The sequence below is a fragment of the Astyanax mexicanus genome, chromosome 13, assembly GCF_023375975.1.
Source record: "Astyanax mexicanus isolate ESR-SI-001 chromosome 13, AstMex3_surface, whole genome shotgun sequence".
In the NCBI taxonomy this organism is placed as follows: domain Eukaryota; kingdom Metazoa; phylum Chordata; class Actinopteri; order Characiformes; family Acestrorhamphidae; genus Astyanax; species Astyanax mexicanus.
Genome location: NC_064420.1, coordinates 21,093,664 through 21,120,855, shown reverse-complemented (window position 1 = coordinate 21,120,855; position 27,192 = coordinate 21,093,664). Strand labels below are relative to the sequence as shown.

General features: G+C 35.9%; 1 protein-coding gene across 1 annotated transcript; it reads right to left on the bottom strand.

Annotated features, from left to right (window-relative positions):
* Positions 1-7,829: 7,829 nt before the first annotated feature.
* Positions 7,830-26,959, bottom strand: LOC107196937 (cytochrome P450 2B4). Its single transcript, XM_049462749.1, has 9 exons — positions 26,705-26,959; positions 20,863-21,022; positions 20,089-20,241; positions 14,275-14,435; positions 13,889-14,062; positions 13,141-13,282; positions 10,542-10,729; positions 10,305-10,446; positions 7,830-8,357 (listed from the first exon to the last, which is right to left on the bottom strand). The coding sequence occupies exons 1-9, from the start codon at positions 26,897-26,899 to the stop codon at positions 8,167-8,169; spliced, it is 1,506 nt and encodes a 501-aa protein (XP_049318706.1). The 5' UTR covers positions 26,900-26,959; the 3' UTR covers positions 7,830-8,166.
* Positions 26,960-27,192: the final 233 nt, after the last annotated feature.

Below are 27,192 nucleotides of genomic sequence, written 5' to 3'. Positions count from 1 at the left end.
TTAAATCTATTTTATCTTTTATTCATTGTTATTTTATTTTATTTTTTTTTCATAGTTAGTAGTTTTCATTGTCAATCCCTGTTTTTGTAAACTTTCGGCTACATTGAAAATGAGAGTTGACTTCAATGTACTTCCGAGTCAAAATAAAGGTTGATTGATTGACTGTTTAATGAAAAGTTAAATATATTAGAATGCCAGAGGCTGTAAAACTCTCCATAGACTATGTGCTATAATGTTCAATCTATAGAATTTTAAGTATTTTAGTTTAATTAGTTCAAAATAAAGACTAAATACAAATATGTATTTTATTTACCTGACCAAAACATTTGAAATGAAAGTAACTGATGTGAAAAAACCTTAAAACATTAAATTGATTTACAATTTAGGCATAACAACTTCAAATCCTCACAGAATTTAATTAGTAACACAATGAGGGTCACAAATAACAGTACTTGTGACAGTAATAAACATTGTTAAATAGAAAATAATCTCTGAATTAATCATAAATTGATACTAGTTAAGACATTATTAAACAGTACTATATTTTAATGCTTAGTAATATTATATATGATCATATTCATTATTTGAGACATTAATTAAATGATTCTGTAATAATTGATAATGTCTTAACTAATGTCAATTAATTATTTGAGACATTCTGTAATAAGTACTGTCAATTAATGTACCCTTATTGTAAAGTGTTCCATTTAATTTGATTTAATTCAGCGTATCCAGGCTTACAGTGTATGAGATACTGAGTGCTCAGCAAATAACAGTTTGGCTACAGCTTTCTCTACAACTTCAAACTAGACCAGTGTTGCAGCTGCTTTGTTGTTTAAACATCGATGTTTAATGTTAACACAAGCCACAACCACAACCGATGACATAATATTATAACACTGTGAATTACAGATGATTTATTGTCATGTATACTGAACAGGTTGATGCACATACTTGTCATTTCAAACGTATCCTGTACTGCTGTCTTATTAGGCAGTGCATTATTTAGCCCTTCTCCGACATACACGGCGTAATGGTTGTAGAAATAACAGTGTCCGGGATATCTGATAATATCACCTCTTTCAACCTGTAAAAAATAACAAAACAACAGTGATTATAGAAAATACAACAGAAATGTGTCCTGTAAATGTAATTTTCTATATATCTGCAATAAATTACTGAATTATTTAGTATTCAATGTATTCCATGAATTGACTTGTTTTGGTCATCATACATCCTTACTTTTTGTATCACTACTCCTCTAATGCACACAGGGGTCAAAAATGACCCGCATTCATTTTCTATGCCAATTAATGTATGGCTGAAGGTTTCTTTTACACAAATCTGCATTTTTATTATCCTTTACTACTTTATAAAGAAACACACAGTTCAGACATGATCCACAATTACCATTTCTCTCACCTTCATTTAAAAACTGCATTTTGTTTTTATTTGATAATCTGAAACATTTAAGAGTGACAAACATGCAAAAAAAAAATTCACATCTATATTCTAGTTTAATTAGTTCAAAATAAAGACAAAATACAAAAATATTTTGTTCACCTGATCACATAAATTGAATTACAGTTTAGGCATAACAACTTTAAATATTCAGTATTCAACGTATTCCTTGAAGTAACTTGTTGTTGGTCATTATACAGCCTTTTTTACTTCTTTTTTACTGTTTGAATAAAGGCCCTTTTTGTATCACTACTCCTCTAATGTACACATGTGTCAAACATGACCCCCTTATTAATTTTCTATGCTAACGGTTTCTTTAGCACAAATCTTAATTTTTATTATACTTTATTACTTTATAAAGAAGAAGCTTCTGTATTTCTACATCAAGTTTACACACACGGTTTAGACACGACCCACATTTACCATTTCTCACTTAATACAAATAATAAAAACCTTAACCATTAAAAATCTGCATTTTGTGTTAACTTGTGTTGTCTTTGACTAATATTTCAATTTATTTGATAATCTGAAACATTTAAGAGTGACAAACATGCAAAAAAAGAAATCAAAAAAAGAAGGGCAAACAGTTTTTCACATCACTGTAAGCTACTGATCAAAGCTATTCATTATTACTCAATATAGATTTATAAACACATTATCATGATTGTGAGTGTTTTCCAAGTAATTAAGCTTTAAATAAAGTATAACTGATCAAACTAACAATGAGATTATTAATAATAGACTTAATATTAAAATCATACCTCAACGGAGAACCCGAGAAGTGCAGAGATCAGGACTAACTTTAGAATCATCTTCACAACCACCATCTTCACTAGACCTTCACTAAAACACAAAACTAAAGACAAACAACAAAAATAACAGAAACAGATATGAAATTATTGTATTGATTAAAAAAAGCTAATATTTGAATTCACTTGAAGGTTTAGAATGGGATCATAATGGATCCACTTTTTTAAACTCTTATAATGAAAAGTGCAAATCTGTAAAACTCAGAGTGTACAGTTTATATACTGTAGTAATTTATATAAATATAGAGCCCCACTTTCTAATCAGTGTCTGTAGTAAGTGTGTAGTTACTGTAGTGTAATTACTGGTGAAGGACGCATTGTTAAAGATTTATTACAGTTGTACAGCTCAGTACAGCTCCCGTCACACAACTAACTCAGTACAGTTATTAATAGTTTTAACATTATTTTTCTCTGCAGCCCCTTATAAGGGTGCTTAGCGTGGCAGCATCCCAATCCACTAGCCAGTTCGGCGGTAGAGCATTGGGCCGCAATGGCCCGGGTTTGATTCCCCTTGGGGTAAAGGTTCAGTAATAATAATGAATGGAAGTTAAAAATGAAGATTTGTGCTAAAGAAATTCTCAGCCATACATTAATTAACACAGAAAATGAATGTGGGTCATTTTAAACAACGTGTGTTAATTAGATGTAGTGACATAAAAACTATTTTCTTTTAGAAAGTATTAGTGAAAAAGTGAAATTAAAATAATGATCAGCGTTGATCACAAACAAGATATGTAAAGAAAACTTGCACTTCTAATAATAAAATAAACTGATTTCCTGCATCCCTTGTAGCCTGCATTAAATAACCTGGGAAATGAATGCAGGTCATGTTTGACCCGTGCATCTGATACACATGTGAACTTAAATTATAACATGTACAGCTGTAATTAATCTTTAACAAATTTAACAAAGGCTAATAGTGACACTTTTATGACATCATTGTTAAAGTGTAAATATACAGTTATTATATCAAATATGATTCATTCATGATCATAGCCCACAATTTAAACAAAATGAAATAGAGAAGATTCAGTTCTTCAATAGCCAGTCTTCTCCTAAATTAAAACTAAAATGATATGGTCACTAAATAATGAGAAACAGAAAGAAGAGAGTTCTAGGCTTACCTGTTGAGCAGATCAGGAGCAGATGCTGAAGACTGAATTCTGAGAGGGACTTAAATACTGTTGCCCTCTGACCAATCTAAGAACATTCATCACATCTAAGAGGATATTTCCACTGGAGTCAATGAGCTTCAGTTTTACATTGACCAGTGCTTTGCATAATTACAGATATGAAGACTGAATTCCATAACAGTAGTGAAGATAATCTCATGCTGTGGTCACATTTGCACACAGAGTGCACGATACTATGTGTGCAGACTTCCTATCACAGGTGATATGGGTTCCTCATGCAAAACTTCCTAACAAATACCAGTTACAGATGCAAAACATGAGTTTTATTGTTACTATGAAGGTCCCGGGACAGTTATTGACTGTTTGTAAAACATTTACTGCTCAGTAGGTGTGCAGTACATACAGTAATTTACTATTCTATACTACTGCAGAACTGTAGAACCCTGTGGTGCAAAGTAGAAATTAAAGACTATTAAGGCTTTTTTAAATGCACTTTAATATGAAAAATAATTAAAATGTTAAGGAATAAAGGCCAAGTTTTAAGGAAAACCACAGACTGTTGTACAAATTCAAACACTTTACTTTTTTTTTTTACATGTATAAAAGCTTTGTTGTTGTTTTAAGTTGTGAGAAGTGTGTACTATAAGTTAACCATTCTTTAAGATCAACTTCAGGTCAATGACATTACATTACATTACATTACATTTGGCAGACGCTTTTGTCCAAAGCGACTTACAATAGTCAAGTACAATGTAAAATAAGTTTAAAGGTAAAACATCTTTGGATAGGGATAAAAGGAGGTCAAAGGGGAATAATAGGATAGAGGAGTGAAGGAGGGGACGAAGGAAATGAGGTTAGAGTAGTTAGTGTGTTAGAGGTGTTAGGAGAGTAAGTGGTCTTTGAAGACCTCTGTCTTTAGGAGTTTATTAAAGATAGTCCTGATTCTCCTGATCTGGTAGTGGAAGGTAGTTTGTTCCACCATTGGGGAACTCTGTATGAGAACAGTCTGGATTGCTTTGTGTGAGTGTTTGCCAAAGCGAGGCGACGTTCATTGGAGGAGCGCAGCGGCCGGGAGGTAGCGTAAGCTTTCAGGAGTGAGTGCAGGTAGGAAGGAGCTGTTCTGTCATCACCTTGTAGGCGATTGTAAGCGCTTTGAATTTGATGCGAGCATCAACTGGTAGCCAATGGAGCTCAATGAGCAGCGGGGTGACATGTGCCCGTTTTGGCTGGTTGAAGACCAGACGTGCTGCTGCGTTCTGGATCATCTGGAGTGGTTTTACTACACAGGCCGGGAGGCCAGTTAGCAGGGCATTGCAGTAGTCGAGGCAAGAGATGACGACCGCTTGCACCAGGAGTTGGGTGGCCTGTTGCGTCAAGAACGGTCTAATTTTTCGGATGTTATAGAGCGCAAAGCGGCAGGACCGAGCAACTGAGGCCACATGGTGCGTGAAGGAGAGTTGGTCATCAACCAGAACACCCAGGTTCCTAGCAACCTTTGTCGGTGAGAGAGAGAGAGAGTCGATACTTATAGAGAAGTTGTGTTGAAAAGATGGTTTTGCTGGTATAAGAAGTTCAGTCTTTGAGAGATTTAATTGAAGGTGATGCTCCTTCATCCATGAGGATATGTCAGAGAGACACTGCGATATCCGTGCAGAGATTGAGTGATCTTCAGGTGAGAACGACAGGTATAGCTGGGTGTCATCAGCAAAGCAATGGTAGGAAAATCCGTGTGAGCGGACAACCTGACCAAGAGAGGTGGTGTATATGGAGAAGAGAAGGGGTCCCAGTACCGAACCTTGGGGAACCCCAGTGGATAAGGAGCGGGCTGAGGACAGCTGTCCTTGCCACGACACCTTGAACGAGCGCCCAGTGAGGTACGATCTGAACCATGACAGCACATTGTCTGCGATCCCCATGTTTGAGAGTATAGTTAGGAGGAAGTCATGGTTGACTGTGTCAAATGCGGCCGAGAGGTCCAGCAGAATGAGCACTGAGGACTGACCTGCAGCTCTGGCAGTTTTCATCGCTTGCTTTCAATGTTGCACATTGCTGTTTCAATGCTTTACATAGTTCCCAACAGCTTTAAATAAGAACCACTGTTAGTTTCTTACTGCCAACAGGTGTGGCAGATATCTAAAAAATACATTTAATGTTCAGTATATGTGCATAAATAAGAGAAAACACATACAAAACTCCATATTTAATAGGGGTGTCACGATTTCGATATTTCATCGAAATCGATCAAGATTTTGTCATGGTCTGGAGCCTCAGAGTCAAAAAGAGGATCGACAATCCCTCCCTCTAAGTTATGCAAGCAAGCGAGCGCTACGCAAATGGCGCAGCACGCTATGAAAATGGCGCAGCACACTGTAGCCGATGCCGCGGACACTGTGACTGCTCAAAGAGCAGCCCTTTCTCCAGAGAATGTGGAGATTCTCATCTTCTTAAAGAAAAACTTGAAAATATAAAAATAACAGCTGTTTTGTCTAGCCTCAAATATGTTAATAATTTTGGTACCGTAAGGAGCATTTTTCTCTCAGATAAAGTTAATAATATATCTTTGAAAAAAAAAAGTCTTATTTTTCATGTTTAACTGTTATAGTAGGATAGAGTTCAGTTTGTTAGGGCTCTAATTTTTCTATTATTTTGTACATGACTGTTCCTGTATTTTTTTGGTAATTATTTTGTTATGTTGCACATTGCTGTTTTAATAGTGCACACTGCTGTTACCAAAAAAAGCCACTAGATGGCATTACATATATATCTTAATTAAATTATTTAAATTTGACCATTAGTGCCTAATGTGGTGTATTACAGATCACATTGCATCACTTATATCAAGCCCACCTTTTGAAATAAGATATTGTAAATTTGATGAATCAAACCAATGACTGACCATAGACTAATCTAAAACTGGCATAGGCCTCTCTGCTGTAAAAAAAAAATAAAGAAAATCGAGAATCGGATCGAATCGAATCGTGACCCTAAAATCGGAAATAAAATCGAATCAAGGATTTAGAGAATCGTGACACCCTTAGTAATTAACATCTAAATTATATATTTTGTTTCCTGTAGTTGCAGATCAGACCTACACCAGCTCAGGAGGAATTTTGGACCTTTTCTCTTCACAAAACTGTTTCAGTTCAGCAATATTCTTGGTATATCTGGTGTGAATCGCTCTCTTGAGGTCATGAGGCCACGGTATCTCAATTGGGTTGAGGTCAGGACTCTCCAGTAGGGGTATTTTCTTCTGTTGAAGCCATTCGATTGTTGATTTACTTCTATGTTTTGGGTCGTTGTCCTGTTGCATCATCCATCCTCTGTTGAGCTTTAGTTGGTGAACAGATGGTCTTAAGTTTTCCTGCAAAATGTCTTGGTAAACTTGGGAATTCATTTTTCCGTTGATGATGGCAATCCGTCCAGACCCTGAGGCAGCAAATCAGCCCCAAACCATGATGCCCCTCCACCATATTTCACAGTTGAGTTAATTGGTTTTGTTTATCCACACATAGCATTGTGTGATCTTCCAAACAACTTAATTTTGGTTTCATCTGTCCACAGTATATTTTGCCAGTAGTGCAGGTGCTCTTTTGCACACTTCAAATGTGCAGCAATGTTTTATTTTTTTGGACAGCAGTGGCTTCCACCATGGTGTCCTCCCATGATCTCTATTCTTGTTTAAAGTTTTCCTTATTGTAGATTTGTCAACAAAATGTTAGCATGTGCCAGAGATTTCGGTAAGTCTTTAGCTGACACACTTGTAGATCGTCTGTCTTACTGTGGACACATGAACATCAAGGCTTTTACAGATATTTTTGTAACCCTTTCCAGCTTCATGTCAACAGGGTTCACATCAAGCAATGCTTCTTAAGAACAGCAAACTCAAAACTGGTGTGTGTTTTCTATAGGACAGGGCAGCTTTAAGCAACACATCCAATATCCTCCCATTGATTAGACTTCAGGTTGGCTGACTCCTGGCTCCAATTAGCTTTTAGAAAAGTCATAAGCCTAGGGGTTCACATATTTTTTCCACGCTGCACTGTGAATGTTAACATGTTGTGTTCAATAAAACCATGCAAACATATATTTGTGTGTGGTATTACTGTGTTTGTCTATTGTTGTGACTAGATGAAGATCAGAACACATTTATTGACCAATTTACGCAGAAATCCAAGTCATCCCAAAGGGTTTACTTACTTTTTCTTGCAACTGTATACATGACAGAATTCATTCACTATATAGTGCTCTCTCTTTCTCTCTCTCTCTCATGATATGTATATACATATATAGACCGTTACCATTCAAAATTAATATTTAAATGAACACTACATAAGTATAACAAGTATTTTAGGTTAGTCTTGATATAAAGCTGATAAAGTTCTTCAGGAATGGTGTTGCTCTGTCACGCTGGCCAGACACTCGCAGATACAAAACACAGAGTTTATTTGAGGGATTAGGCTTCAAGGAACAGTGAGGGACAGGCAAGGTCGACAACAAAATGGCAGCATACACAAACAACATACCAAGGGTAGTCAGGCGGTCCAGGGTCATACACAGTTAAATCCAAAGTACAGAGGAGAAGGCAAAAACGAAGTAAAAAACAAAACGGATGGCAACAGGCAATCAATACAACGGGCAAGGCAAAAGTCCAGGTCGGAAAAAAAAGTCAATACACAATGAGGTGTCAATACTAAGTGAGGGGTATATATACACATGTGACCAGGTGGAAACAATTAGTTTCCACCTGGAAACAATTAAACAACTCAGTGGGTTGTCTCCCTGCTGCTGCAGATTGTATTATAGGGGAAGGGAGAGCGGACCAAGCCCAAGGCGCCGTTCATGTTTGGACGTGGTTCTCCAGGAGGCCATGAGAACTTCAGCCGCTGGATCAGAGAGGAGAAGAAGATAAAGAGCTCTGTCCTCGCCAGACTCTCACCCAGACACACCCTCGGACCTGCAGTAAAAAACACACACACAGTAATGAGTTTATACATACTTCCTAAATTAGTTTGTAGTTCATAAGAACTTCATAAGAATCTTGTCTCAGCAATCAGCAGACATAGAGTCCTCTAAGCAGCTGCCCAGAACTATGCACATTAAAATATGATGTCCAAGAGATCTTGATTTAATCTAATCTAAGGTAATCTAAAAATCTAATACACAGCCAAAATAGCTCATTTATTCTTTCTAGTAGCAATTTTAGCAACATGCTACATTCAAACTAATGGGGACAAGCAACCCTGGATGAACTTGTACAGAATATGTGCACCAAAACAGTCAAAAATATCACTAAGAGAGTTTACTCAATTATGTGCTCTTAGGGTTAAAGCTTTATCTTGTAACCTTGAGTGATTGGCCTGTACTATGGTGCTTAGCCTTTTAGCTAGCCTAGCTATCTTGCGTAAGACAAGCTGGCTGGCTATGAGTCAAGAAACTGTGAAACTGTCACATGTAGGGCCCTATAATACACCCTGCTCAAAGTGCGTCACAATGGCCATTGCTATCTTACACCCCTCCCACAGTCTATTTTCAGGCCTTGCACTGGTGTCATTTAACTGGCAATAGCAGTGCTTGTGAATGTATCTACACAGCGAGATGTGTCTGTCTTGAAATAAGGTGTGTTTAGGTAATTTTTTGGCGTATTGCTATCTTGGCAACGAAAAACTTAGGTGTGTCATTGACTGAATTCAACCTAGACAGACACCAGACAGAACAGTCAGAAGTTCATTGCTATCTTGGCAAAGAATTGTCAATACAGATGCGACCCTAATACACATACACATGTACACCCCTGCTTGTTAAGCACACATGCAGCAGTGCAAAACCTCATAGCACGTGCCAGCTGGCAGCTATGCAAACGTTTACATCAACAATAAAAAGAATGCAGAATAAAATAACATTATTCTACATCATTACGTCAGTGTCATTTCTTAGTGTTTGCTAATTGTTGAATGGAATGGAATGGTAAATGATTTTCGCTAATTGGTTGAGCAATTGCGTCAATATCCAAAAAACGATTCCCGTAAATGACCTGCTCATCTGCTGAAAAGCGTTGGACATGTCCAGGTAGCTGAGCCCCTGAAATAGCAATCCGCCAAAGTCAAGAGAGCACCTGGCTCTTAAAGGGAAAGGCAAGTGACACACTGATTGGTTTATTTCATGTTGCGGCCAAAACACACCCATGATTATTTAAGAGTATTAGTACATGCACAGTTCGGTTGCCTGGGAGGGAGGATGAGTGTAAATCCTACCCTCAAACAACACTGCTTGGTCTATTGAGCACAAGGTGAGACCAATCAGAATCTGTGTCACTCGCTCTGCATCTGCACTGAGCTGCAACTCATAGTGTAAAAAACATTCCACAGGGTTAAGAAATGTTAAGAGGTCAAATTAATTGAGGAGGATTTAAATAATTAAATATTAGAAATCATTGTGCACCTTATGTACTGAAAATAAATAAGTAAAATAAACTAATTCAACCAATATTTTGTAAAAAAAGAAAAAAAAAGAAAAAGAAAATAGTAACTACACTAAACAGCTGAGACACAGTAATAAAATAACGTAACATCTACCTAACATTTCTTAGTACATAACACAAAACATCAATATTTCCTATTGGTTCCGGAAATAATTTATTTGCATGATGTGTGTGTGTGTGTGTTTGTCCAATGTTCACTTGTCATCAGTGTGGAGTCCTGCCCACCAGTGCTACCTTAATGTAATGTTTACCTGCCTGGGCACAGTGTTATAGGTCATAAGAGCAAGTTACTGTTTACTTTACTACAAAGTGTGACTTAAAGCTGGTTTTAAGACTACACACAGATGAATTATTCACTAAAATGAATATCGCCTGGAATAATGAGAGAAGATGTATCCTTGTTTACGCACTGCAGACACTCACCCATAGAAAATGGCAGGAAGAATTCATTTTTACAGAACTGTCCTTTCTCATCTAGGAAGTTCTCCGGGTTAAACACATCTGGATACTTCCAGTGGTTTCTATTACTCATGATGGCTGTAAAATTGGCCACAACCTGTGTTCCCTGCCATGAGACACAAAAAACACAGTAAATCATTCCCACACAATTAGTCAGTCAATGAATCTACATGTATAACTCCTCTATTTCTCCATCAGTACCGCTGGGATGTGGTATCCATGCAGCTGTGTTGGTTGTGTGGTCTCATGGCCTACGCCAAGAGGAACGATGTTGGAACAGCGCAGGATCTCGTGAACAGTGGCGTGAGTGTAGGGGAGCTGTGCACGATCATCCATGCAGGGAGAGCGGTCAAAACCCAGCACCTGAACTATCTCCTCGTGACAGCGCTCTGAGACGTGGTAAACCAGGAACACAAACATAGGAGAACATGATATTATAGTTAAAGCATTAACAGAAATGGTCCAAGTTTCATCAGTTGTACAGGGTGCTTTCACTGAGTCATTTCCACAGGTGGTCAAATGGAAAAGGTATTCCAAGTGTATCACAGCTATTTCAGTGGTGTGCAGTGAGGCCCTTCTAACCCTACAGAGAAGGGGTGACAATAAGTGCATGTAAAACATTACATAATATTTAATCAGGCAATATTTATTACAGTTATCGCAAATTGTAAACATATATTTTATAAATTAACTAAAATAAAAAAGCAACTAATTTAAAGCATAATTCTGCGTTTTTCAGTAGCTAGAGGACTCTTATCTGACTGACAGCTGTTCTAACCAATCAAAGCTTTTAAAAATGGCTTCTGCCCTGCTTGTGTCTGCGTGGACCCTTCTCGTGATTTTGAGAAGGGTGTAGTAATGAGTCTATTAGCAAAGTCGTAGGACAATCTAACCAATCAGATTCATGATTTTCACTGTGAGGGCGGGGCCATGGCTGTCTAACCCCTTCTCAGAGCTCTGATGAAGGGGCTACGCATTGGTTAGTCATAAAATGCTGGCTTATAGTTAGCTAACTATCATGGATTTGCGACTGCAAATGAGACAAATATTGTGTCGTATCTAATTAAAAAGACTTTTTAAAGGCTGTTCTTCAATGTGAAAATAATTTACAATAATAGGCCATCTGACTGGTGAGTTTTTGGGTGTACTTAATGTTTTGGCTGCCCTGGAAAACTGTAGAAGTGATCTTGAACGATTGTATTTGTAGTAAAATTAAGCATTGATTTTTGTGATCTACTGTACATGGTACTTTTGTAGTTTGTAGTTGTATTTGTGGGCTGTTGATGTGTATTAAGTTCATATATCTAAGTCAAGAAGAGAATACTGTATGTAGTTATTGTAATATTCATCTATGTGTGGGTCGGCGGGGGTGGGGTGTTGCAGAAGTGATAGTACTGTTCTAGAATGTTTTCGCCATCATACATACTGTTCTACAGCGTCTTCTTCAACATTCACTGTGCTGGTATAACTTCAAATGAGAGACTTGAGGCACATTACATGGTTCTAACACCCCCTAATGGCTTAGAAACAGCATAGCCTCAATGCAAACTGGTTTAGCTGTTAACTGACCATTCAGCAGTGCAGTCAGTCATTGTTTTCCCTTGGTGAAATCTTGGCCCACATATGCCTGTAAGTTGCTAATTTTTATGTTTTAGTTATATTGTTTTTGTGAGTTGAATATATCTTGTTTTTAGTTAGTTTGATAGACCAAACAAGCTGTTAAATATTTGAAATCTAAGCTAACTGTATTAGCATGTATGCTAGTGTGTTTACATGGAGGTAACTAGCTCTGAAAAAATGTAGATAGAGCTGTGTGTACATGTATCTGAGATTAGTTAATAATGTTAATATTGTAGTAACTATCTCAGTAATGTTAGACTGAACCAATGTATATTTGGTGGTTTAGAAACTGATATTTTTCCTTGTTTATTTCAGTTTTACAAAGAGATAAAAGAGAAGAAAGAAAGACTTTGAGTTTGAACTCTCTACTGTATGCTGTCTGTCTAACTGGATAGCTCCAGCCAGTTTCACGTTCAGTTGGGACAGAACATTCACAATATTTTAAAATATTACCTGTACTGTTTATACTGTTCTAGAATGTTTTCATAAAAATACAGACCATTCTACAATGTTTTTCTCATCAATTAAACTGTTCTAGAATTTTATTTTCTGAACCATTCACGCAATTCTACAAGGTGTTTCCCACCATTAACAATGTTTTAAAATTATTTCTTGACATTTACACTGCTCTAAAGGGTCTTCTCCACCATTCACACAGTTCTAGAATGTCTTCTCTAACATTTACACCTTTCTACAATGTTTTCGTAACCACTGACATTATCCTAGAAAGTTCGCTTCACCGTGACCATTGTCATAGAATGCTCTCTCCGCAATTCACACTGTTTTAGAAGGTTTTTGCCAACATTCATACAATTCTAAACTTTTCTTGAGTGTTTCCCCAAACATTTGTATGGTTCTAAAATATTTTCTATAATTCTGTTCTCATTGTTCACACAGTTTTAGAATGATGTTACTGCTATGCACATTGTTCTAGGATGTTTGCCTTACCATTCACTGTAGTACACTGTTTAAAGTCAAAACTTTATTTGAGGAGTTGAATTTAAATCTGTGGAGAATGTTTTTTGTAAAATGTCTTCTTCACAGTTTAAAATCATTTCACAATAATAAAAAACTGTTCTGTAATATTCTCTTTACCGTTTACACTGTACAGTGAATATTCATCACTCTTCAATTATGATATTTACCTCGCTGAATGGTCATTGGGGATCTGTAACAGTACCTTGCACATCAGGGTGGTCCATCATGTAAATGATGCCCCATCTAAGAGTGGTAGCTGTGGTGTCGGTCCCGGCGAGAAAAAGGTCAGCGGTGGATATCATCATGTTCTCTTCATGGAATGTAGATTCTTCCATTGCCTCTTGCTGCTCAAAAAAAACGTGGATAATTTTTTAGAATTTCAATAAGGAATTTCCATTTGTATAGGAAAATAAAAATTTCTATTTAGAATTTCAGTGGAAATATTTTATTCTTATTTTTTATTTAGAATTTATTTTATCTGAGACATAAGAGTTTTTTTTTTTATCAGAGGATCCTATTTTAGCGATCTATAGCGCACCGGTCAATTGCGCAAAAAATACACCTTGTTTAGCTTAAAATGTGCAAAAGGCATGAACTAATTCTCTTATGGGTGTGTGTTGGGTGTAGTGTGAAATAAACCAATCAGCGTTTCACTTGCCATTCCCTTTAAGAGGCAGGTGCACTCTGACTTTGGCGCCTTCTTATCTTCACAGCTCTGCACTTTGCACGTCTCAACAGAGGATACTGACCTAAGCACTCGCTCTGTGAAGGTACGCCAGCAGCTCATTTTTATTGTTAAGCTAAAAGTCAGGTTTGTGATCTGCAGTGATTTCGCGTGTGTGTGTGTTTGATGAGCGGGGGTGTACACCTATAGAAATAACTTTTGACTATCGTGTAGCATAATTTCTCTGCTTTTGATTTCTGGTAAATTTTTGTCCTGATGTTTTCACCTTGGTCATCTCCACCAGGTAGGCATCAATGAAGTCCCGCAGGTTTTCTGGGTCCAGAGTCTTCCTGTGTTCCTCTACAACCTCACGAATGAAGCCTTTCAGAGAATTGGCATTTCTCAAGACCTCCTGGTGAGGCCCCGGAAAGTGTTTTATAAAGGGAACCAAGTTGAAGACCTGTAGGACAAACCAAAAGAATTCCACATTTCTAGTTAATTTTGTGATGAATGGATCAACAGAAATTCTCCAAAACTAATACAATGAAAGTTAATCTATTGATAATTAAAAGTTATGTTCTTTTATTCTATAAAGGTGTCATATTTTGAAGATACGAAGTCCATGAAAGGTCTAGTCAACATTATATTTAATAGCTAAATGTTGGTTGTTACCTGTCCTATCATTGATCCAGCAAACCGAATGTTCTCAGTTACGAATTTCAGCAGTTGAGCGAAGCGCTCGTCTTCATAATCATAGCGGTCTCCAAAGACGATGGAGCAGATGATGTTGGAGACCGAGTTCATAATAGGATGGATAGGAAAAAAAGCCTTCCCTTCAAGACAAGTGAAAAAGGAATAGACTGAATTAGAAAGAATACACTGACAGAACACTTTGTGACAAGTGAAAGATATTCAACACAAAAAGCATTTTTTCGTTCATTTTATAGAAACAATACCAATGCAAAGCTGTCATATAAGCAAGAGGTGCTACTTCAAATAATCTAAAATAGAAAACATATTCTCGTTTGTTAAACACCTTTTTGTTTACTAAATAATGTCATATGTTTGAATTAGAGGCCGACCGATCGATCGGCCGGCCGATTTAATCGGCCGATTTTTGTTATTTTTTTATCAATCGGCATCGGCCGATTTTCTTATTTGGCCGCGCCGATTTTAATCCGGCACATCTGCGGGCAGCTACTTGGAACGCAGCGCAAGGTTTCAAGAGTGAGCAAGACTTTCAACGGGTAAGGCATCCATTTTTACAATCCAGTGTCCCAAAGTCTATATTTTCTCTCATGATTAGTAATCTGTGATGTTGCTTCATTTACTGAAAAAGAATAGAATTTCAACTGCATCGGTGTTGTAGCATTTCTCTCCAAACGAAACTATGCTTAGCGTTGATGGCAGGAGTGCATTTGGAATGCGCCCTGACTATGCAAGGCAAGCCCTATCTATAAGCTCTAGTATAAAATAACTGACGTCTCTTCTTCAGAAACGAAAATCTAAGTAAATAAAATCAAATTAACACTTGATATTTTCAGTATTTAACCTCTTAACACGCCCTGGCCGGCCGGCGGGCCAGAAAATTATGATATTTAATATCTGGCTGTGTTTATGAATAGTTATAGGTTCAATATAGACACCCAATATACCATTTTAAAGCTTAGAATCTCTGCTTTTCAGTTATATAGCCTATTTAGCTGTATCTCATTTCAGACAATAAACATTTAGGGTGAAATATGCCTTGGTTATGAAAATATTAAATCATAATTTTCATATTTCCGTTTATCGGACGTCCATATTTGATCGAATGCGGACATGTTATACACCATTCGAACCGTCTGGCTCTCCGGATTCCGAAACTGTGCTCCGTTTTAGTGTAGGATGTATGAATTAGAGCTGAAAGAGCGCGTTGCAGCGCGTGTTCAGAGTTGAAAAATGCACAGGTTTGGTCCTGTAGTTGCCTAAAGTCACTCCCCCCCCCCCCCCCCCCAACACCCACCAGCGCGTCCCCCACTCTCTTACCTTCAAAAAGAGCCCAGACTCAAGAAAATCCATCAATCCAGTCTCCTATAATCCACAGTTATATCCACCCCGCGCGAGGAATAATGTGAGACGGAATCTAAACTTTAATTCCGAATTAAAAGCATTTTATTCGACGCTACGCCGAATCTGGCCCACAGCCAGACAGGGCGGAGCCTACTGGACATGACGGTATGAGAATGAGGTCTCTCAGCCAATCAGGTGGCGAGCTCGGCCAGCTGAAAGGCTAAGGAAGAGAGATGCTTGGCCATAGAAACTTTCTCTAAAGACTTTCCACTCAGCAGAACAACCGCTCTTAAAGAGACACTGCGGATTTCTGTTTGTATATGAGTAGACCACACAAAAACCCAGAGTTTACTGCAAAATGAGTTATAAAAGTGGTAGTTTTTATTCTTATAAAGTTTCCAGTCCTTTGGAGAAAGAAAAGATCATTACTGGTTCAAATCACTATAACTTCTAACCAGTAATAGGTAGCAGTTTAAAATTTTATATGATGATTTTAAACACATTATAGTAAAATATAGAGCTGTCAAAACACTTCATCCATATAAATAGTTCATTTTATGTGTCTGAAAATAAAAAAAAATAATAGAAAATCTGAAAAGCGCCTAAAAATTTTCCTGGTTTTTACCATATTTTGGCCATTACATGTTCAATTGAATAATTAAAATGCCTTAAATGAATTGTGTAAAGGCTTCTAAGTAATCCTCCTCTTACTAGTATGATTTTAAGCATGCCAAATAAGTATAATACGATAGCATATCGGCCCTAAAAATCGGCAGGTCACATCGGCCATCGGCTGACTCTGACCACTAATGATCGGTATCGGCATCGGCCTTAGAAAAACCCATATCGGTCGGTCTCTAGTTTGAATGACTAGTAATAATGTCCAATGCAGAAATAAAAAAAACACTGAAGTTCATGTTTGATGAACTATTGACTGGTACTGTACATGCCATGGGGTGGAGAGGAGGGTTAGACTGAACAACTGCCTGTCATTCACAGACAAGGGTTTATTAAATTCTTAGAACTTTAGAAAAATGAATACATAGGACCAATCTTTTCACACCTTGGCCCTACCCTCTGTTTTGCAAGTGCATGCCTAGGGGTAGGGTGGAAGGGTAGAAGGAAGTATTACCTATGACCCTTCACCAGCACAAGGGACCAAAGAAACTTAGGGTAAGTGTTCCCATTAAGCCCACTTTCAACTTTGATGTCAATTTACAAACAAAAGAAAACATTACTTTATCCAATCAAATGGTTTGTTACTTCCATAACATTTTTTATTCCATACAAATCACATTTCCCATTGTTGAGTTAGCCCAGCCCAGCCCAAGTTACAGTCTCGGGACCACTGACAAGAAGACACTTAAAAACTTTGGTGTTTTGAGACCTGTCAGGAATCATCAATCTTCAGCAATTTTCAGCCACATCTTTGGTAGGTACATTAATATAATGTAAAATAAGAGCTAAATGTACCAATTTTGATATGTAAATAAGTAGTATTTTGCCTAATTATACTATTTCCCTTCAAATGGAAATATGAGTTTATGAGCTAGCAAACATAGCTGATGCTAATGCTAACACCCCTAGCCCTGTTAATGCTACATTTCCACAAGAACTGAGGTTGTCAGCTACAAATTTTGTTATACATTTAACATTGATATTTAGATAAATGCATCATAAATTGTTCTGTGAAGCCGATTCATTTAATAAATTAGCTTTTTTTTTTTTTTTTTTACAGGTGGGCTTAAATGGTACATCCCATCAAAATGCATGCAGCGAGCACATGTTAATATTCAATGATAAAAACTTTATATTTCTGAATGTGGGCATAGTAGTAACTGCTGTAATGTTTGATGCAAACTATATTTAAGCTTCATGCATGGATTTGTGAGCATATCTTAGATTTTGAAAGGAAATCATTGTCTTTTTTTAGCGTTCTTTTCTGCACAACCATTTAAGCCCAGTATGCTCCATTTAAGCCCACCTCATGTATTTCAATAGGGAATTTCCTCTAGCACAAGTTAAATACATTTTTCTGTTCAAAAGTAACAGTTCACTGTGTGACTTTAAATTACTGATCTACTTTACAGACAGACAGACAGACAGACAGACAGATATCGGAACAGTTTTCTGTGGCTAGATGGGAGGCCTCAGCCAATGATGACATATTGAACCACGGGTTCGAGCTTCTCATAAGGGAAATGGATCTTGCCCGTTCTACCTAAGCAACCACATTGAGGTGGAGACTGCATGCAAACAAAAACTTAAAATGATTTGCATGAAAGAATCTCAGATAAAATAAATAAAAATGGGTTAAAATGTTAAAGAGGCTATATTGGAGATTTTTAGCTAATTCTGCTTCTAAACTGGTCATCATGTACAACCTTTTTTATCAGACTAAAACAGAAACAAAATTAAATGATTCATTGTTCCATATTGTTGTCCAAATCACTGTTACTGATTAAATATATTGCTATTTACTTTAAAAACAAATAATTAAACACATTTATTTGATCAATAAATTATGTTATGGGCTTATTTGGAACACACATGGGCTCAAATGGTACAATGGTACCAATTAAGCCCATGCCAGACTTTTGAAATTTTCCTTAAAATTGCTTAATTTTGTATTTTGAAATGTACAGTAACTAATTAATAAATATTCTAATGAGAGTTAAATCTTGCCCTTTAACAAATGATGTCACTTACAAATTATGTTAATATCTAGAAAAAAAATGCAAAACTTAGATATTGGCGGGCTTAATGGGTACACTTACCGTACTATTTTTGTTAAAAATGGTGACATCTACTATCTTACCACAGTTTAATGTGTAGATTCAATGTTTTAGAACCATTTACACTTGCTAACAGTTTGTCTCAGTAGGCAGCTAGCTAATTTTCCGTCTTAAATGCTGTAACAGACGGTAGAGGCTGAAGGATTTAAGGAAAAAATAAATAAAATGAAAGCTAATAAAAGCTAATATCAGCCAGGGGAGTTGCCTGTGTATGTAAAGATTCGGGGCTTAGCCCAGTAACTATATATATATATATATATATATATATATATATATATATATATATATATATATATATATATATATATATATATATATATATATATCAGTGGCGGATGCTGGTCTTTCAAGGAGGGGAAGCTCAATTTCGGCCTACTTTTTTTTTTTTTGGTAAACAAAAGGCATTATTTTCAAGTTTTCACTACACAACAAAAAGGTACCCATTCTTTACATTGAACAATTACATAAAAAAGACACTATGACATGAATAAACATAAAATGATCAGTAAAAAAAAAAAAACATTACACAAAATCTTTAAAGTTGGTAAAGGAAAAATGCAGTAAATTTAGTTCCTTTTTGGGCAGTTTTAATTTCCTTGAGTAATCCCTTTATTAATTTAAATTATTTTTAATGATAACACAATACTTACTACTTGCCCCTGTTCATTTTTGTCCTGAGATAGTTTCATCAAGAGTAATGGCCATCAGTACATTTTATTTGTTACAGCCCTTCCAGTCAGCCAGCTCACTTTATCATACCAGCACAGCTGAAAATACCTGTTACTTTTCCCCACCTTTTCCACCAAATTAATCTGATCAGCCCACTGCTTCATAGACCCCCAGAGACGCTGAGCGACCGATGGGCGGGACAAAGCCCAGCATTTGTCCAATGACTCGTCTCGTTTCGCCGCGCGCTTTGCGCCGCTATTGAAGTCTGTGCACTGTTTAAAGCGGTGTGAAGCTGTGGGAATGAGTGAGAGGAAAGCCGCGGCGTTACCAGTGATAAGAAGCTGATTCTGAACTAAGTTTAATCAGTGACATGTACACACAACAGTATATATTTAATCACTTATTTTGTTTTACATTTTAGGGGAAGCTGAGCTTCCCTTGCAGGCTTAGAGCAATCGCCACTGATTTACACACACATTTAAAGGCTGCCTCAGCCCTCACACGAGAGAGGACTGTCTTCTTATTTCTCCAGTTTTGGGGTACATTTGTGGTGGAGGGCAAAATTATGTAAATATAGATTTGTCTGAAGTTCACTTAAAGGGGAACTCTGGTGTAAAATGGACTTTTGGTGTAGTAAAAGATGATAAAAAGTACTTACCTTTGATGCTTTGATGAATAGCACTCCTCCGTTCTCCCAGAGTTTTCCGAGATCCAGAAATTTTAACAGTTTGTCCAAACACCCTTCAGACTGGGTGATAGGGGGCATAATATATATGTCTATGCCATTATCAGTACCATGAAAAAAGCGATCATTATCAAGTCATTATCAACGCTAGCTTCAGCTCCAGGAGGTGTGCTATTTATCAAAGTACTTTTTATCATGTTTTACTACATCAAAAGTCCATTTTACCCCAGAGTTCTCCTTTAATCACTTTTGTACATTAGTAATAGAAGTTCAATGTAAAACTACCTTCATGCTTTAGCATCTCTTCAACAAGGTATCGTGCCTCCTCAGCCACGCGCTCCTCCACGCTTTTCTTCCCCAGACCAAAATCACGCAGAGTGTGTAGAGCAAACCGCCGCTGCTGTCTCCAAGCATTACCATAAGTGACCATTATGATACCTGAGAAAATCAGAAAAAGAGGGGTTTTCTTTTTTTTGAGCCAGGATGTGATGAGATTGGATGTGTAGGAACATAAACAAACAAGTGGGCAAACGAAAGTAAATAAACTAATAACTAAAACTAGATAAAAAAAAAAAAAAAAACAAGGAAATAAACAAGGGACTAGATACACAAGAAATAAACAAGAAGATAACAAGGAGTAAACAAAGGCAATAGCTATGAACACGAGAAGGCAAATGCAGAAAAGAAAAACAACAGGAGTTAGTGCAAAGACCAACCAGGACAAAGTGACACAGGATGACTATATAACACACACAGGAAGTGGCAACACCTGGGGCTAGGGGGCGGAGCTACACATTGACACAGGTGGAAAAGTACTAGGGAAGAGATACAGATGAGCACGGGTCACGTGGGGAAAAACACAGAGACATGAGAACAGACAAGAAACAGGGCATTTAATGACCAGTTTATGCAGAAATCCAAGTAATTCCAAAGGATTCACATACTTTTTCTTGCAACTGTACTTTTTAACAGCACTGTAAGTACGATATTACAGAGTGGTAGAGACTAAAGGCTATATTGTTTATTGTAAGAGAAGATACTGATTAATTTGTTACTGACCCAAACCCTCAGTGATCCAGTCTATTATTGGCACTCTTGGTCTTCCAGAAAACACAGACCCATTATGAACGAAAGCCTCCTTTACAATCTCCATCTTATTCAGCACTATCATAGGTCTCCCACTCAGGTACAGACAGGACATCTCACCATAGGTCTCCATCTGAAAGAGACTTAAAACCTTTACTATAGGAGGTAAATGTGTAGCATCTGATGCAACAGATTTAGTATCAGGTTTGTTCATTAAGCATTTTCTGTAGATGTTGAAACACCACCAGACTGAACTGATCAAAGATTTCATAGGGTCATTATTGGAAATATTTTTTTAATTATCCAAGATTTTTTTATTGTTTTGAGCACTTATCATATTTATAACTACACAGAAATCATATTTTCTAAGCTTAATCATTTTTATTTTTATTTTTCAAACATTTGATTTCCTTGTATGACTTTGGTCAAAGGTTTAACCACATCTGGGTTGACAGCTTATTAAGTATGGTCACAATATGATAAATATTAAGTATTACTAATATTATTCATTGCTGAATCTTTAGTCTCTTAAAAAAATACAGTGTGAAGGCTGTGAAGTCTGACAAAGCTACAAGGTTACTTTGACATCAGTTACTTTGTAACTTCAATCCAAAACCTAATGCTGACCCTAACCATTATTTTAGCCATCATTAGCCTAACATTAATTTCACTCCAAAATGTAATCTTAGCCTCAAACTTACACCAAAAAACACAATACTTACTATCTACCTGGCCCAAACCCTAACCTTAACATAAAATAAAAAATAAAAAAACAACCTCAACCTAATTCTAACCATCATCCTGGGCCTGGTCCAAAACTCCACCTTAATACAAACCTAATCTTAACCCTCATTTTGGCCCAATTAAGTGCCAAATAAAAAAGCAAGACTGTATGTTCAGCTTGTAAGATCTTAGAAGTCTGATCAGTACTCTGATGCTAAACCAAGGCATGAAGCATGCATTGAATAGTTACGTAATTCTTATCTGGCAGCGTTCCAGTGGAACACGTGACAAGAGTCGTGCAAACTTTACAGCAAGAGTAAACAACCCCTGTAGGAAGGAGCTGTTTTTCTGACATGCATATTTATTTATTTCTATTTATTTCTATTTATTTATTTGCACCAATAAAAACAATAAACACAAACTGGAAATAGCAATAAACAAAATAGTGCAGGTAGAGGCAAAAACCTAACATGGGCTTAAAAAATGCCTCTACCTAAATGATATCAAAATCTATTATAACAAATATAACATCAAAACAAACAAACAAAACAAAAAAAAATATCACAATTTAAACATGTAACAAAAAAATATATTCACAATACATTCATCAGATGATCTTTTAAACATCTTTTATAATGTTTTACAGATGTACATTTTTTTGCCAAATGATTAAAATTATTCCACAGTTTTGTCCCCCTATACCTTATTGAATACTGACCTCTACAAGAAAGAAATTTAGGAAGATGGAGATCTAAAGACTGACGGGTTGAATACTTATGTATTTCTGCATTTGTAATAAAATAATTTATAAATTGTTCTGGAAAATTTTCCTGATTCGAATAAATTTTAAAAATAAAAATACATATTTGGAATATATTAATATTATAAATAGAGAGAATTTGAAGTTTCTGAAATAAAGGAGCAGATGAAGTATTTAGATGTGATCGTGTTGCAATACGGACAAATCGTTTCTGAAGAACCAGAATTTTACTAAGACTAGTAGAATATGTACTCCCCCAAACTATATTACAATATGAAAGATATGGATAAATAAGACTATAATAAAGAGTAAGAAGACATTTTGTGTTAACCAGATAACTAACCCTCCTTATTATACCAATAGATTTATTTATTTTTCTACTAACCCAGTCTATTTGCTCTTTCCAACTTAAGTTTTCATCAATAATGATTCCCAAAAACTTAGAACTTGACACTTTAGGCAACACCATAGATTCAATTGTAATTTTTGATAAGCTTTTAGAATACATTTTTCTTCCACTAAAAATTATATAATTTGACTTTTTTATATTTAAAACAAGTTTATTTAATTTAAACCAGGTTACATACGCAGCTAAACCAGTATTTGCATCCTTAATCAATGTATCAAAATTTGAATGGCTATTTATTAGAGTTACATCATCTGCAAACATTATTGGGGAAAAATATGAAACATTAGACAAGTCATTAATATAAATAAGAAATAACAATGGTCCTAGAATAGAACCCTGTGGGACACCACAAAGCAATTCAGCTCTACTAGAATAACAACCATTTACACAAACAAACTGCCTTCTATCTGAGATATAGCTTTTTAAAAGATTATATGTAGTATCCTGAAAACCATATTTATGTAACTTTTCTAATAATATATGATGGTTAACTGTATCAAATGCCTTTGAAAGGTCTAAAAAAATACTACAAACAAATTTACTTTTTTCTAGTGCAGAGGTAATTTTGTCAGTCAGATGAAGCAGAGCCATATAAGTAGAATGATGTTTCCGAAAACCATACTGATGTTTGTAAAAAACTGAATTAGAATCTAAATGAAAAATAATCCTTTTATATATTATTTTTTCTAATATTTTTGAAAAACATGGCAAAATTGATATAGGTCTATAATTGTTAAAACAACATGGGTTATCTGCTTTAAACATTGGAATAACTTTGGCAACTTTTAAATCTGATGGCACAATACCAGTTTTTAAAGATAATGAAAAAATATAAGCTAGTGGCTGCAATATTTCATGCTTCACCTGTTTAACAAGAAATGCAGAAATATTGTCATGACCAGCTGAAGATATCTTTAATTCATCAATTATATCACTTATTTCTTGGATATCAACAGATTTAAAAGAAGATATAACATGAAAAGTTCTGGTTATAAAGTCCAGTGGGTTACCATAACAATAGGGAATGTTATTTACTAATTCACAACCAATATTTGCAAAAAAACTGTTAAAATGATTAGCAATATCAGATGGATTATTGAAATGATTTTCACCATCTGACATAACTGATGGTACCTCTATAGCAGCTTTCTTCCTTTGTAACATCTGATTTATCACTTTCCATGTTGCTTTAGTATCTTGTGAATTAGTCATAATTTTTTTACTGAAATATTTCTTTTTCGCATATCTAATAAAATGAGTATACTTGTTTCTATAGTTTTTATAAGTACTATGTGTTAAAGGAGTAGGATTTACAACATATTTTCTATACAAACCATTTTTTTTCCTCAACATCCTTAGTAAATCTTTAGTAAACCAAGGCTTATTAAAATCATTACTGTTTTTCTTAGTAGAAGTACAAATTGGAAAACATTCATTAAAACTAAAACTAATCACATTCATAAACTTTTGATATGCAAATTCAACATTGTTTTCATAATATAAATCACACCATGATGTACTAGTGAGCATGTTCCTAAATTTACAAATGTTTGACTTACTCATAATTCGTTTATTAATATTGTTCTTAGTATCTTTAACTTTAATAGAATTAACTAAAGAACACTGAAATATCGGAAAATGGTCTGATAGATCTGCCAACAAAACCCCAGATTTAATTCCTTCATTAAGAGAATTTGTTAAAATATTATCTATCAAGGTTGCTGAATTTTCGTTAACTCGTGTGGATTTATAAATAAGAGGAAAAAAATAATTTGAATAGAGAACACTAAGAAAATCCTCTACTTGAGTATCTAATTTATTTTTTAAAAGATTTATGTTGAAATCCCCTAATATATAACAAATTTTGCCTTCTACATTAATCAAGTCAAGTGACCTCGACAAACTTTCATTGAAATCTTTGATAGCTATATCAGGTGGTCTATAAATAGCACCAATAATTACATTTTTCCCATTAAAAGCATCTAAAAGTTCCAAAAAAACAGATTCCGCCTCAAACCCATCTGACTTTAAATTAAGATCATTCCTAATTTTAAATTCATAATTTTCATGAATGAACAGAGATACTCCACCTCCAGACCTATTATCTCTAATATAATGCATATAATTATAACTAGGAAATTTAAAAATATCTTTAAGATCCTGAGTAAGCCATGTTTCTGATAAAGCAATAACCGAAAATTTGTGTTTAAGCGAAGATAAGTAGTGAATAAAATTATCATAGTTACTAGAAAGACTCCTTATATTCAGATGAAAAGTAGAAAATACCCTAGAGGACATAGAAAAACATAAATCATTAAATTGTATTTCATTATAAAAACTGCAGAGATTAGAAACATCAACTGATGAAAAAAATTTTAAATCTGGATCAAGATTCAAAGTATAAGAATCAGTTGTAGCATGATCAAAAGGTTCAAAGATCTGATTTTCAAAGTCACATTTACAGTTCATAATTAAAAATTATGATATAAATATGTAAATTAAAAAAGTTACTGTCAATATTTAGTGAAGAATCAGTAAGCTAATTTCTTCTTTTTTGCTGTGATGGATTTTGAGGTGGATGGACAATGAGTCTGTCATATCTCAAGTATGCAATGTCACCTCTTTCTCGAGCTGCCTTCATTTCTGGAACCAGTTCTTTTCTTCTTTGTCGAACAGCTTCAGAAAAATCCTCATTGATAAAGATGTTGGAACCTTTCAAGTTCTTTGCTTTATCCAGAACAGCAAGTTTATCCTTCAGCCGCAGGAATCTGACCATAATAGGTCGAGGTTTTTCTGACGAGGACAGTAGTTTCCCTGTTCTGTGTGCACAATCCAGTTCTATCTTCAGCTGATCCAACTGTAATTTTTCTCTGAAGAGCTTTCTCACTTTTTCTTCAGATTCAGATGCCTTCTCTTTAATCGACTCTTTGATGCCATGGACAACAATATTGTGTTGCTTTGATTGGCCCTCTAAAGAATCTGTCTTATCTGAGAGCGAGATCATGCTTTTGCATACTGTATCCAAATCTGCTCTGGTTTCATCACTGTTTTTAGACCAAGTCTTACACAAAACTTTAAAATCATCAAACTCCTTTTGAGTCATTTCTAGACTCACCTTGAAATCATAAACTTGCTTTGATAGATCATCAATCCTCCTGTTTGAAGAATCAACTATGATCTGTACACAAGCTTTGAAGGTTCTTTCCTGTTGTTCAAGCAAGGTTCTGTAGAAATCCTTCTGCTGATCCAGTAATTCACGCACTTGAGCCATTGTGACGTATTCCTCAGTGTTGTTAGAGGCTTTAGGTGGCATGGTTTGGCACTCAGCCTTCAAGGCCTAGTAGGCCCAAAGTTCCAGCCAAACAAAGGTCTAAATTTACACAAAAAAACGCTTGCAATGTCCACAATTTCAGGTGACAAAGTTTCTTCAGCTCTTCTTATTTCAATAAAGAACAAAAAGACTTGCAATTATATACAGGATTTCTTAGATAATCATTAGATTGTAGAAAGAGACACTGTCTTTGCCACATCTACAACAGGAAGACTGTTGTCATCATTCCAGTTCATCCCTTGACTCTATCTTGAGTCATTCTTCCCTTTTATTTGATCTTAGTCCTCACTAATAGCTTTCGACTTGTCTTGGAGTCAACAAAGGTGGTCTAAACTCTATCATCTCTGTCTATCATCTCTGTCTAGTGGAAAAACACGTATCTTCATTTTTGTAGGATTTAAGTTTGCTACATAGGTTAACACACATAAAAAAAAATCCAAAATCCAAACTGAAATCAGTTATTTTCTTTGAATCCATTTAAAGATGGTAGGATGAATGGACGATGGATGGATGGATGTTTTTCATTGGGCAGCAACAATATATATATACATATACAGTTATATACAGTTACACAGAAAAACAGGAAACTGACCGGTCTGACGAGGTCCATTGGGTCCTTTAATAGCTGCATGGTGTTTCCCACAAATGGCAGAGGTTTGGGTCCGGGTGGGAAGCGTCTCCTGGAGGAGTTTAACCTGAAAATCTCCAGCAGAACCAGAGAGAGAAGACCACCCAGCAGGGCCAAGCCCACAGACATCCAGTCCAGATATCTCAGCACAGACTCCATTCTGAGAGAACTGCTGGAGAGTTCAGCAGTTCAGAGCTTTATACAGGAAAACCTGTAGAGGGAGGGGGAAGAGAGTGAGTCAGAGTTCCTGTCAGAGTTCAGAATTTTACATTGTTTTAACATATAGAGTGTGATTGTGTAATAGTAAAGGAGGGCGTGGCTTCTTGAGCTGCTTCCTGTGTTTAGGTGAAGGTTAGCTAATCTATGGCCAACAGCATGAAATCCCTGTACTATACTCTGTTACAGTTGCAAGAAAAAGTATGTGAACCCTTTAGGATTACCTGGATTTCTGC

Bases quoted from the DNA above. Each gene is read 5' to 3' on its own strand.
- LOC107196937 (XM_049462749.1), bottom strand. From the start codon at position 26,899: ATGGAGTCTGTGCTGAGATATCTGGACTGGATGTCTGTGGGCTTGGCC. The intron at 14,436-20,088 runs GTAGTTTTACAT...CTTGTCTTGAAG, and splicing joins AGAGATGCTAAAGCATGAAG to GGAAGGCTTTTTTTCCTATC. The intron at 10,730-13,140 runs GTACTGTTACAG...ACCACGTCTCAG, and splicing joins GGACCACCCTGATGTGCAAG to AGCGCTGTCACGAGGAGATA.